At 30.9% G+C, this 12,730-nt stretch overlaps 1 protein-coding gene across 1 annotated transcript in view; it reads right to left on the bottom strand.

Annotated features, from left to right (window-relative positions):
* LOC142328921 (uncharacterized) overlaps positions 1-12,730 on the bottom strand; it is a 407,317-nt gene that overhangs the window by 45,982 nt on the left and 348,605 nt on the right. Inside the window, exon 6 of the mRNA XM_075373089.1 lies at positions 2,333-2,395. Coding sequence (XP_075229204.1) covers positions 2,333-2,395 — 63 coding nt within the window. The remainder of the gene's footprint in view (positions 1-2,332; positions 2,396-12,730) is intronic.

The raw sequence follows: 12,730 nt of genomic DNA, 5'->3' as shown, positions 1-12,730 counted from the left end.
ATTTATCTATCTATTTTTATGACAACAAAAACAACACCATAACAGCTGCCGAGTAAATACAATGAATTTTTAAAGTGCTGAAAAAAATGTCATGCTTGGAGGTGAAGGAAACCCAAAACTTCCGAAATCTTAATAATTGTTAAATGTAATGAATTTTATCAGAACATCGTTTAACTAGAAATTAATATTAGTAAATTGTTTTTCCCTGTATTAATTGAATAGATTTATGAACCTCCTCATCGCTTTTTATATTTTATAATTAAATACGCATAGTATATCCATCCACATCTTCAATTATCAGTGTACATATATGTATTAATTTTGTCAATCCTTACAGATTTTATGTGTTAAACTCCGTATGTTTACAAATTCTGGATTTTTTTTATGTAAGACTAACAGGTTATTAACAATAAAAGTTTATATTTACACAATCCTATCATGGCTAGATCCATTTTTCTGATACCCATTAATTTTAGAAATTCACTAATTGTATTGGTATGGGGCTGAACCATTTGAAAATGACAAATAAAAACACAGCTGTAAATAAAATTTAATACAATTGGAAGAATTTTCTACCGATTACAGTGTATAATAAAGTGAACTTTTGGAACTGAATATCATAAGCATTCCAGTTTCTTGGTTATATATTTGCGACGATATATTCGGTTCGGTTCCGTAAGTACTTTCTCTTTATAAACTTAACATTGGATGCATGTTATTCCTCTAATGGTTTTTTCATTTTCAGGAGTACCTTGTGAGTCGTATCAAATTATCGATAATTTATTGCTTTCAAGATTAAAGAAAAACAAACCGACATACTTGGCGTTTATAGACCTAGAAAAGGCATTCGATAACGTAGACTGGAATAAAATGTTCAACATTTTAAAAAAATTAGGCTTCAAATACAGAGATAGAAGAACAATTGCTAACATGTACAGGAACCAAACAGCAACAGTAACAATCGAAGAACATAACAAAGAAGCCGTAATAAGAAAGGGAGTCCGACAAGGATGTTCCCTGTCTCCGTTACTTTTTAATCTTTACATGGAACTAGCGGTTAATGATGTTAAAGAACAATTTAGATTCGGAGTAACAGTACAAGGTGAAAAGATAAAGATGCTATATTTGCTGATGATATAGTAATTCTAGCCGAGAGTAAAAAGGATTTAGAAGAAACAATGAACGGCCTAGATGAAGTCCTACGCAAGAACTATCGCATGAAAATAAACAAGTACAAAACAAAAGTAATGAAATGTAGTAGAAATAACAAAGATGGACCGCTGAATGTGAAAATAGGAGGAGAAAAGATTACGGAGGTAGAAGAATTTTGTTATTTGGGAAGTAGAATTACTAAAGATGGACGAAGCAGGAGCGATATAAAATGCCAAATAGCACAAGCGAAACGAGCCTTCAGTAAAAAATATAATTTGTTTACATCAAAAATTAATTTAAATGTCAGGAAAAAATTTTTGAAAGTGTATGTTTGGAGTGTCGCTTTATATGGAAGTGAAACTTGGACGATAGGAGTATCTGAGAAGAAAAGATTAGAAGCTTTTGAAATGCGGTGCTATAGGAGAATGTTAAAAATTAGATGGGTGGATAAAGTGACAAATGAAGAGGTATTGCGACAAATAGATGAAGAAAGAAGCATTTGGAAAAATATAGTTAAAAGAAAAGACAGACTTATAGGCCACATACTAAGGCATCCTGGAATAGTCGCTTTAATGTTGGAAGGACAGGTAGAAGGGAAAAATGGTGTAGGCAGGCCACGTTTGGAATATGTAAAACAAATTGTTAGGGATGTAGGATGTAGAGGGTATACTGAAATGAAACGACTAGCACTAGATAGGGAATCTTGGAGAGCTGCATCAAACCAGTCAAATGACTGAAGACAAAAAAAAATTGCTTTCAACACTAAAAAACAAATTTTTGGTCATAAATAGACGTAATTTAAAAGAATTGAATGATACTGTCCATTTATATACAGTTAGTTACCAGCAGTTTACAGTATTTAATAAAAATATGAAAAATAAAGTTCTACTTATATTTTTCATCAGATCAAAGACAAAACCTTCAAACTGAAACAAGTTGCATATCAGTATTTTATTTTATCATTCTTATCTTAGTTTCAAAATAACTTGAACTAATAACTTCAAATGCCGTGAATAGTAATAACTTAACTTCCAAAAAAAAAACAAAAAAACATGAAGATATAAATACAAATACAAAAATTAAAATAATAATAAAAAACTAATAGGAATAGTAAAATAAACTCAATAGTAATTTAAACTATGACTACTAAATATTATATAAGTACATATTTATTACTTACATTTAAACTAAGTATAAAGAAATCAGCAGTATACAAAATTGCCGTAACTGGAATAAATAACAACTGCAAAAACAAAACAAATAACAGAGTTAGTTTACAGGTTTTAAAAATATGATAAAATTAAGTTCAAATAAAATACATTGTTTTATTGTGATGTATTTCTAGTGAGTAAATAAACCTAACATGGAATGCTTGTTATTCTTCAGATGACTATTACATTTTCAGGAGCACAATAATATGGTAAAATAATATATCTGCCAAAGAGTACATTTGAACCTTAAAAAGCCTTTAAAAAAACTGACATCACCTTTTGCTGAATTTTCTTACCTCTGCAAGGACGTTAAATCTTTTTGTATTTATTTGATGTAATTATTTAACGAGTTAAAACATATAAAGAGGAATTAAAAATTCCCATCTAACACACTGTAGTAACGGCTAGATGAACTTGCAATGAAGAGAAGAAAGTAACAGGGAATGAGTCGACTAACCTGCTGTACTGACCTGCCTTAGCTTGATTTTGCACGCTTCGTGGACAACAAAAGCGTAATCTATTTATATGAAATTATGAGGGAAAGCTTGGATTATCACCATGGTAACAACTATCATATCTATCATCAGCGCCTGACGTCTTTTCACTTCCAGTACGTTTAATCACGACTTAAATCATTTTATTAGGGTAATTACTCTAGAGTGATAACTTTGAAAATATTTACCTCCTTTTTTATATTTATTTACTTTTTTTAACCTAAAGAAGATTTATTTAAAAATGTTTATAAAACGACTTGTTGAACTAGCAAGAATTATATGGATTTACACATTAAATCCCAGACTCAGATACTTAGTAAAAGTGACACAAAATGTATCTAAAAACATTACGAATGATAATTTCAGGTTGTCTAAAAAATACTGAACCTTTAGAGGTCGAAGTTGAGAATATATTTATTGTTGTTGGAAAATAACATTATGAGACCATATATGCACCATTTTGTCGATGATCTTCTGCCACTTTTCCGGCAAAACCATAATACGGTCGCTATAGTACTTCTGTGGTTTTTGGTCAAAAAGATTTGACACGTGGTTTTCACAGGCTTCTTTTGAAACTAACTTAACACCATTCACAGAATTCTGCAGAGGCTGAAGGAAATGATAGTCTGACGGTGCCAGGTCGTGGTCATACGGTAGATGCTTGATCATCACTCAAGTTTTCTCAATTTCTGACAGATCGCAAAAGATGTATGCGGTTTGGCGTTGTCAGTGTGGTATACGATGTCCTTTCTGTTAATCAACTCAGGCCGTTGATAATATTTACCTCCTTTTTTATATTTATTTACTTTTTTTAACCTAAAGAAGATTTATTTAAAAATGTTTATAAAACGACTTGTTGAACTAGCAAGAATTATATGGATTTACACATTAAATCCCAGACTCAGATACTTAGTAAAAGTGACACAAAATGTATCTAAAAACATTACGAATGATAATTTCAGGTTGTCTAAAAAATACTGAACCTTTAGAGGTCGAAGTTGAGAATATATTTATTGTTGTTGGAAAATAACATTATAAGACCATATATGCACCATTTTGTCGATGATCTTCTGCCACTTTTCCGGCAAAACCATAATACGGTCGCTATAGTACTTCTGTGGTTTTTGGTCAAAAAGATTTGACACGTGGTTTTCACAGGCTTCTTTTGAAACTAACTTAACACCATTCACAGAATTCTGCAGAGGCTGAAGGAAATGATAGTCTGACGGTGCCAGGTCGTGGTCATACGGTAGATGCTTGATCATCACTCAAGTTTTCTCAATTTCTGACAGATCGCAAAAGATGTATGCGGTTTGGCGTTGTCAGTGTGGTATACGATGTCCTTTCTGTTAATCAACTCAGGCCGTTGATAATATTTACCTCCTTTTTTATATTTATTTACTTTTTTTAACCTAAAGAAGATTTATTTAAAAATGTTTATAAAACGACTTGTTGAACTAGCAAGAATTATATGGATTTACACATTAAATCCCAGACTCAGATACTTAGTAAAAGTGACACAAAATGTATCTAAAAACATTACGAATGATAATTTCAGGTTGTCTAAAAAATACTGAACCTTTAGAGGTCGAAGTTGAGAATATATTTATTGTTGTTGGAAAATAACATTATGAGACCATATATGCACCATTTTGTCGATGATCTTCTGCCACTTTTCCGGCAAAACCATAATACGGTCGCTATAGTACTTCTGTGGTTTTTGGTCAAAAAGATTTGACACGTGGTTTTCACAGGCTTCTTTTGAAACTAACTTAACACCATTCACAGAATTCTGCAGAGGCTGAAGGAAATGATAGTCTGACGGTGCCAGGTCCTGGTCATACGGTAGATGCTTGATCATCACTCAAGTTTTCTCAATTTCTGACAGATCGCAAAAGATGTATGCGGTTTGGCGTTGTCAGTGTGGTATACGATGTCCTTTCTGTTAATCAACACAGGCCGTTTCTTTTCAATTGCTAGGTTCAATCGCGCCAATCGTCGACAATACAAGTCGGAGTCTACAGTTCTACCTGGCGGCAACCGCTTGTAACGCACGATGCTATTCCAATCCCGCCAAACGCACGGCACAACGTTCCTGGGCATCAGTGGGTTTTGCCACAAACGCGGAGATTCTCCTCCCTTCAACCATGATTTTTTTCGCAGTTTGGAGATATCAGGCAAAAATATATATTCTTAGGAAATTTTTTAATGCTAAAAAGTGTTGTTTTGGATGAGATGGTGGCCATGAAATGCCAATATCTATAAAAATCTAAATTTTTTTCTATATTCAAAACGTTTCCAATCAAAATACTTTTTCCCTATATAATATACTGTAATATAATACAATACCCACTAAATAAAAAAAAAGGATAAAGCGTAACAATAAAGCTATTGTTACGGTAGAAACCTACCGGTTTCTATCTTTCATTTTATATTACTTAATAAGTACTATTTATTTCTTTGTTAATTAATTGTTATTACTTCATTATCATTGTTGAATTTGTTTTATTTTATATATATACCAACTCAGATTCTACGGTAATCCCTATTTATAACTCTACCCTTTCATCTAATTTTTTCAAAAAGCTTAATATAATTTTCTTCTAATATACAATTTAGCATAGTCAATCTCGTAACTTTATAATAAAAATTAATTCGAAAAAATAATATTGGTTGTGGGACTCCCCCACCAACAGTATTTCCCTCAAAGTATTTTTTGGGGTCACTTGCACTATTACTATGCCTAAGAAGACAAAGAAAAAAAAGGCGGTTAAAAAATATGAAATAAATAAAAAAATAAGTTTTTTTTATTTTTGGGGAATTTGAGGTAAATGAAAAAAAAAATATGCTAAGATAAGTATGCAGGTATGTACTAAGATTAATATAAAGTGAGGTTATGTTTGGACAATTTTAAAAAAAGTTGACCCCTTTCTTTCAGTATAAGCCAGAAAGAAAGGAAGTCGAAACCAACTTTTTTAACAATTAATGAGATGATTGTCATTTTCGGGAATGAATCCTGATTCAATTCAGTTCGCCTAAAAACGTTACGGTTATTTCACTTATACAAAATGAAAAAGCTAACAAAGTTGTCATATTTTCTCGTGGTCTGATTATTTATTCTTATATAAACTGGAAAAATAATGGTACATAAAAAATTATTGAAGATTTATTTTTTGAGGTGGAGGCAATTTCTATAAACATTAAATGTACAATTTTCACTCTATATAAAAATAAACGAAAAAAGTAAAACAAATTAAAAAAAAAAAAATCTGTATATTTATTTTTTTCTGCTCCCCCATCTCCAAAAACACCTTCCAAGTATTTTTTCTATTTTTCTATGCTTACTGTATTAAATGGAAGAAAATAAAAACATTCCGCTGAAAAATTTACAAATGACAAAAATTTCCCTGATATTACTTTTTTGAACGTGGAGATGATTATAATGAAATGGTATTGTAATATTATTATTAAAATTTTATTATTTAAACTTTTAATAATGTAAGGTTTAAATAAACCAAAAAAATTCTGATGTGGACACCACATGACGTCCTTGTACGCCTATTTAATTAGATACCCACATCTTTTTTATAATGAGTGGTTAATAATTATTAATAAAACAATACATTTAAATTTAAAAAAAGGAAATGAAGTCGGATTCGAACCGATGTTCCTTCCCCTTGTACGATACTTTATTAATTAAAATTTCATTTGGCTGTAACTCTGGAACCAATCAAAATAAGTAGCACTTATGATGTATTGTTGAAAAGATCTCAACGAGGGCTTATTACTGCAGTTAAGTAAAAGTTCAAAACCTAATTTTTTTTTTTGATTTTCAGGGACACTTGGCCAATCGATTGTAATCAAAAGTGCGCAGCTAGATGTTACAACAGTTCTAAATTTAAAATTTCAACATGCTACGGCTAATGGTTTTGAGTTATGCGAGATACATTATTGATGTCACGCCGAAACTAGTCAAAATGAATTCAGGGATGGTCAAAATGGATATTTCCGTTGAAATCTGAAAACCGAAATTTTTCGCGATCACAATACTTCCTTTACTTCGTACAAGGAAGTAAAAAAATCTTAAACATAAAAAAAACGATATTTTTAAAATTTGATCGGCTCCCCCACCCACAATACTGCCCCCAAAGTATTACTTTTTTCGTTTTTACTGCCATTATGTGTAGGAAAACATTTAAAAAATCGGTTAAAAATATGCAATAAATAGACAGATACGGTTTTTTGATTTTTGGGGATGGGGGAATTTTGTGGCAAAACATTTTTTAAAAATAGTAAGATAAACATAAATGTACTGTGCTTAATATAAATTTGGGTTATGTTTACAAAATTTCGAGAAAATCAACCTTAAAGAACTAACTACCCCACTTCCTGGAGATATCGACAACAAAATTTTAACAAAAAATTGCCCCGTATACACGAATTTAGGTACAGAATTTCATCAAAATCGGTTTATCCAGTCAAAATTTATTAAGCATTAAACACACCAACATATATAAATGCGTAGGGTACGTACGAAGATTACTTCTCAAACCTTTCTGTTTTTTGGGGTCCCTAGGTCATGAAAAGTCGAGAAATGCAAAAAACCATACTCCATTTTTTGACTGATATTTATTCCTTTCTTCTTGCACCATAGCTGTAGAATTATTATGCCAGGAAAGTAAAAAGGAGAACTAATTCGATACATATTATACATATCAATTTTAAAAATGAAAATAATTTATATACTCGTAATTAATATGATCAATACTATCCCATTTAATAACTAAACTGTAATTAACACTGTTAAACAAATACATGGACTGTAATAGCAGAAAATCCGTAACAACTCGTAATTCAATCTTCTTCATTCTGGGAGGGGATTTCAGGGAATTAGAATTAGAAACGTGAATCGTTTATAGTACGTAATTAAACTTATCTATTGTTATGTCACTGCTATTAAAGATAAAGAAGCTAGCATTGTACAGATTTATAGTCTACGTTATCTCAGTTTACTGATTAAATAAACAGTAAAATCTGGAATAAAATCGTCAGCATAACGAATAAAATAATAAAATTTTATTAATAAAAAAAAGGACTTCAGAAAAATTCCATGTTGGAGTCCATTTTTAATAAATTTAAAGATCTATCTTTACGACTATAATTTAAATATTAACATTAAAGTTCATAAAAAGAAAGTAAATATTGGTTTTAAATAGTTAACCTACATTTAACGAACCATCTGATGTAGAATAAAAGTTTTAGATATTAAAATTTTTTGGATGGTTTCTGTGAGATAATTTTAAATTATTTATATAATAGTTAGTATTATATCATAAATCAATAAAACATTTTAAAAGTATCTTTAAAAATACTTTACTAATAAACTATTAAAATATGTTCAGAAATCTTAGTATTTTGAATAATACTTCCAAACTTTTTACAAGTAGCATATCAAAAAAAGGTGCAACAATTTAATTCTCAAGAGATTTTAACAGCTAAATTACGAGTGATTCATTAACCTACCTCACCTGTTAATATTAAATGGTAACTTACCTGCATTATGTTTTAAAATTTATGTTTTTTAACAGCTAAATAATATAACAGGGTAGAAAATAAAGAAATAGATAAGGGACAGAAATTCATACCAGTTCAAAAGAAAGAGAGCATTAAAAAGAATTAAAAATTTATTTGGTATATAACAAACGATAAAAGTATAACTGGAAAAAAGTTTAACCAAGATAAAAATAAGAATTTTAAGGATTTATGATCCAAGAAGAACACAAGAAGGCACAGACAAAGTTAAAATAAAGAGATATCCGATAAAACTGAAGACCTGAAAGTAACAATAAGAAAAAGACGACTAAAATTCTATGGACACATGGTCCGAATGAATCAATTGAAGGTAAACAAACAGATTTTCAATAAACTCTGTAATCATAAAGATCAATGAGGCTGTGTTAAATTGATGAAAGAAAAGTTCAACATTACAGAAAATGACTGTCTAGATCATTGATTCCCAAAGTGGTCCAGATGGACCCCCAGGGGTCCACGGAAGATTCGACGGGGGTCTATGTGGGCGTGACAAAAAAATGGGGGTTCACAATTCGTAAGCGGGGGTCCACGAAGATTCATCTGGTTTCGATAGTGAAGAACTAAAATGTTGGCTTGACTTTGCGTATCAATCTAGGCAGATAATGTTTTGAGAAGCTCAGCGACTGTTACTTGTAAAAACTTGCATATTCCATTCAGTACAACGAACGTGTCGAGACTTGCAAAGCGCCGCCGCTGACCCCGCTGCCGTCCGCCACGCTTGTTCAGACGTGCAAAGGGACGAAATACGACTTGTGGTGTGTGTGCTAGCAATCTTGCAAGAACTTGTTTGATTCTTCACTAATATAAATACGATCGCCGAGGATAAACGTTACTCATTTGTTTCCGGAATTTCGAAAAGAAAAGTAAAATGAATAGATGTTAGCGTTTGTCAGTGTCGGAAAAAAAAAGTACTTATCTACAGGGGGTCCACCGGAGCTAGTACACTAGCTGCAGGGGGTCCACCGGAACCAGCAAAATTTTGAAAGTGGTCTATGAGTAAAATAAGTTTGGAAACCTCTGGTCGAACTTCTAGATCGAAGAGAATACAGACATGAGATTTTTTATTTAAAAATTCCTATAGGAGAAAAGTAAAATCTCAACAGAGGGAATTGACTGAAGAAATAGGAGCCAAATAGGCAGAAAGAATGAAAAAATTCAGAAAGAAAAAGACGCTACATGAAATGTTTGCTTGGTCTTTGAAGCCCTATCCTCTGATAAAGCAAAAATGATACATATAAACTGTAAAGAAAAAAAGAGATTGGAAATTCATTGCCTGTAAACATTAAGTAACTTTAGTATGTAATATACCTACTAAAGTTTCACTAGATATTCTAATAGTAATACCGGATGGATAAGCTCATCACCGAATAAAATATCCAGCAAAAAAATTTCCAAAACGTTTTTCCAGGAAAGGATTATATTCCATAATCAAAACTGCATGGTAAAATATTGAGCATAAATGAAATTTTGACGGGAAAAAATTTGAGTACTGCATTATCATTGGAAATTTTTTTAACAATACTTGACAAATTTGAATTTATAAATGTTAGGAAACACAATATATATATAAAATTGAAGCAAAAAATACTATGAAAAAGTTGTTTTGTAAGATTTTTACAATAAATAAATTAAATGCCTTGAACATGTTTTTTACTGCACTGTTGAAAATTTTAAGAAAATAAAATTGTGTGTTATACTAAGTAAAAACTGGAGTATAGCAGACATAACAAGAATATAAAATCTACATTACACTTAATCTTATTCATGTAGTTACATATAAAATTTAATGACTTTTCAGCTATGCGATGTTTGTTTTTTAAATTCTTTGTTATGTAAGCAATATATAAACTATAAATAGAAACTAATAACACAATATGGTGCATTATAAGAAAAAAATCGTGGTTCTTATTTATATAACTGGAAGTAACTAGTGAAATTTTATCGAATTTACACAAATTAAACCAACTGCATACTATACTTGGCAACAAACAGTAAGGGTTTATAATTTATTTTTAGTGTTAGATTAAAATTAAATCTACATTTTTAAACTTCTAAAAGAAAAATAACGTACAAATAACAAATTTGGAATGAAGAAATCTCTACATAATACTTCTTCATGAGGTTCGATATTACTGACGTAATCAATTGTACTAAGCTTAAATTAATAAGCATATTTATATTTTTAAAAAAAGGCCATTTTATTAGGTATTTTTTTTTAAAAAAAGTGTTTTTATATTAAAGCATTACTTTCCATCTTTACATGTACATTCTTGAATAGCTGTAAAAATTTACCTAATTTTATACATATGTAACTGAAAGTTAACAAAACAACATGACTAATCTCGATTCCAACAAACGTTAGCTGTTAAACGTAATCAAATAATTTAAAGAAATTTAAAATCTCAGGTATCTACATATCTCTTTTTTTTCCTGTTTAGCCTTCGGAACCACCATAAGGTATTACTTCAGAGGATATATATGAATGTAAATGAAGTGTAGCCTTATACAGTTTTAGGTCGATCATTTCTGAGATGTCTGGTTAATTGAAATCCAACAACCAACGAACACCGATATTCACGATCTAGTATTCAAATCCGTATAAGAGTAACTGCCTTTACTAGGATTTGAACCTTGCTTTTTTTTCCTGTTTAGCCTCCGGTAACTACCGTTTAGATAATTCTTCAGAGGATGAATGAGGATGATATGTATGAGTGTAAATGAAGTGTAGTCTTGTACATTCTCAGTTCGACCATTCCTGAGATGTGTAGTTAATTGAAACCAACCCACCAAAGAACACCGGTATCCACGATTTAGTATTCAAATCCGTGTAAAAATAACTGGCTTTACTAGGATTTGAACGCTGTAACTCTCGACTTCCAAATCAGCTGATTTGGGAAGACGCTTAACCACTAGACCAACCCGGTGGGTTATATATATATATATATAGTCTTGCTATTCCTTAACGGTCCACACATTTATTTGTTTGGGAGAATCTTTTAACTCTCTCTCTCAATATCCTACAGTACTAAACGACATTTGTATGTGCGTCTGGCTGTGTGTGTGTTTGTTTTCCTTAGCTTAGCACCGGAATGTACCGCTGATTACTAGCGGAAAATCCCGATTCGTTAGTATACGTCTCGTGGTGGTCAGGCTTATACTTGTTATATTATTATATATCGATATTTATATATGTGTAATGTATATTAATACTATATTTTTTATCTATGTGATTGTTTTTCTTCATAAAATAATGAAGTGTAACCAAAAAGGAGGCACCGGAATTTACCGATCACTAGCGGAGAATCCCGTTTCGTCAGTATAAATTTCTAGAGTTTCCTTTATAATTTAACTTTCGTTATATCAATTTTCATCATTAAAAATTATTTTTACGAAAGATGTAACAATTTTGGACACCTTATAATCCTATTCCGACACGCCGCCCATCAGGGCAACCCGCTCGGAGGTCCTAGCTCTGGAGATAATGACCAACCCTCTAGGGTATAAATCTGCACAGTTTTATTAAAATCCATCCAGTTGTATTTTCGTGATGCGCGCACAGGAACGACACTAACAAAATTTAATTAGATGATTTAAATTTAAAGCAAAGAATATTAAAGATATTCATTAAAGAAAAAAAAAAAATCTTTTCATTATATTTATGTTTTCATGGTAACTGGGAGAAAATGAATAATCTATAGGGAATTGTTGTCTATAGGGGATGTAACCCCTTTTCACCTCTTTAGGAGAGGAATTTAGAAAAATCCTTTCATAGTGGATGCTTACATCCATACAGAAGGCAACGTGTGAAATTTGAAGTTTTAAATTCATGCAGTATGGTCTATACGTTGATGAATGAGTGAGTTAATCAGTAAGAACCAATTGTTTTATAGATAGAGATTATATATAATTGGAGGTAAACATGTAACTGCTTATATCTTCACTATCATCTGCTTGGTTATTGTAATCTATACTTATTTTACTTTTATTCTAATTAGCACGTTTCTTAAATTCCAACATATTCTTCTCTTTCTTTTCAAATTACAGTAAGATTTAACTGTGTCAATAATGTTTAATTACTATAATCAACAACTGTTAATTACTATAATCATCACTAAATTTTTGTCTTTCTTGTTTCGTAGTAAATTGTACCATTATATTAAAATATATATTCAATTCCACAGAAATTCAAATATACTTAGTCTCCCAATTCTGAACTCTAATTTGCCGATATGGTTTACGTGATACTCCGTCAAGTATCTAATTGATTATTTTCAAAATTAT

The sequence above is a fragment of the Lycorma delicatula genome, chromosome 8 (assembly GCF_047948215.1).
Source record: "Lycorma delicatula isolate Av1 chromosome 8, ASM4794821v1, whole genome shotgun sequence".
Taxonomy (NCBI): Eukaryota; Metazoa; Arthropoda; class Insecta; order Hemiptera; family Fulgoridae; genus Lycorma; species Lycorma delicatula.
Note: the sequence above shows the minus strand (reverse complement) of the source record. Positions and strands in the feature narration are given on the sequence as shown.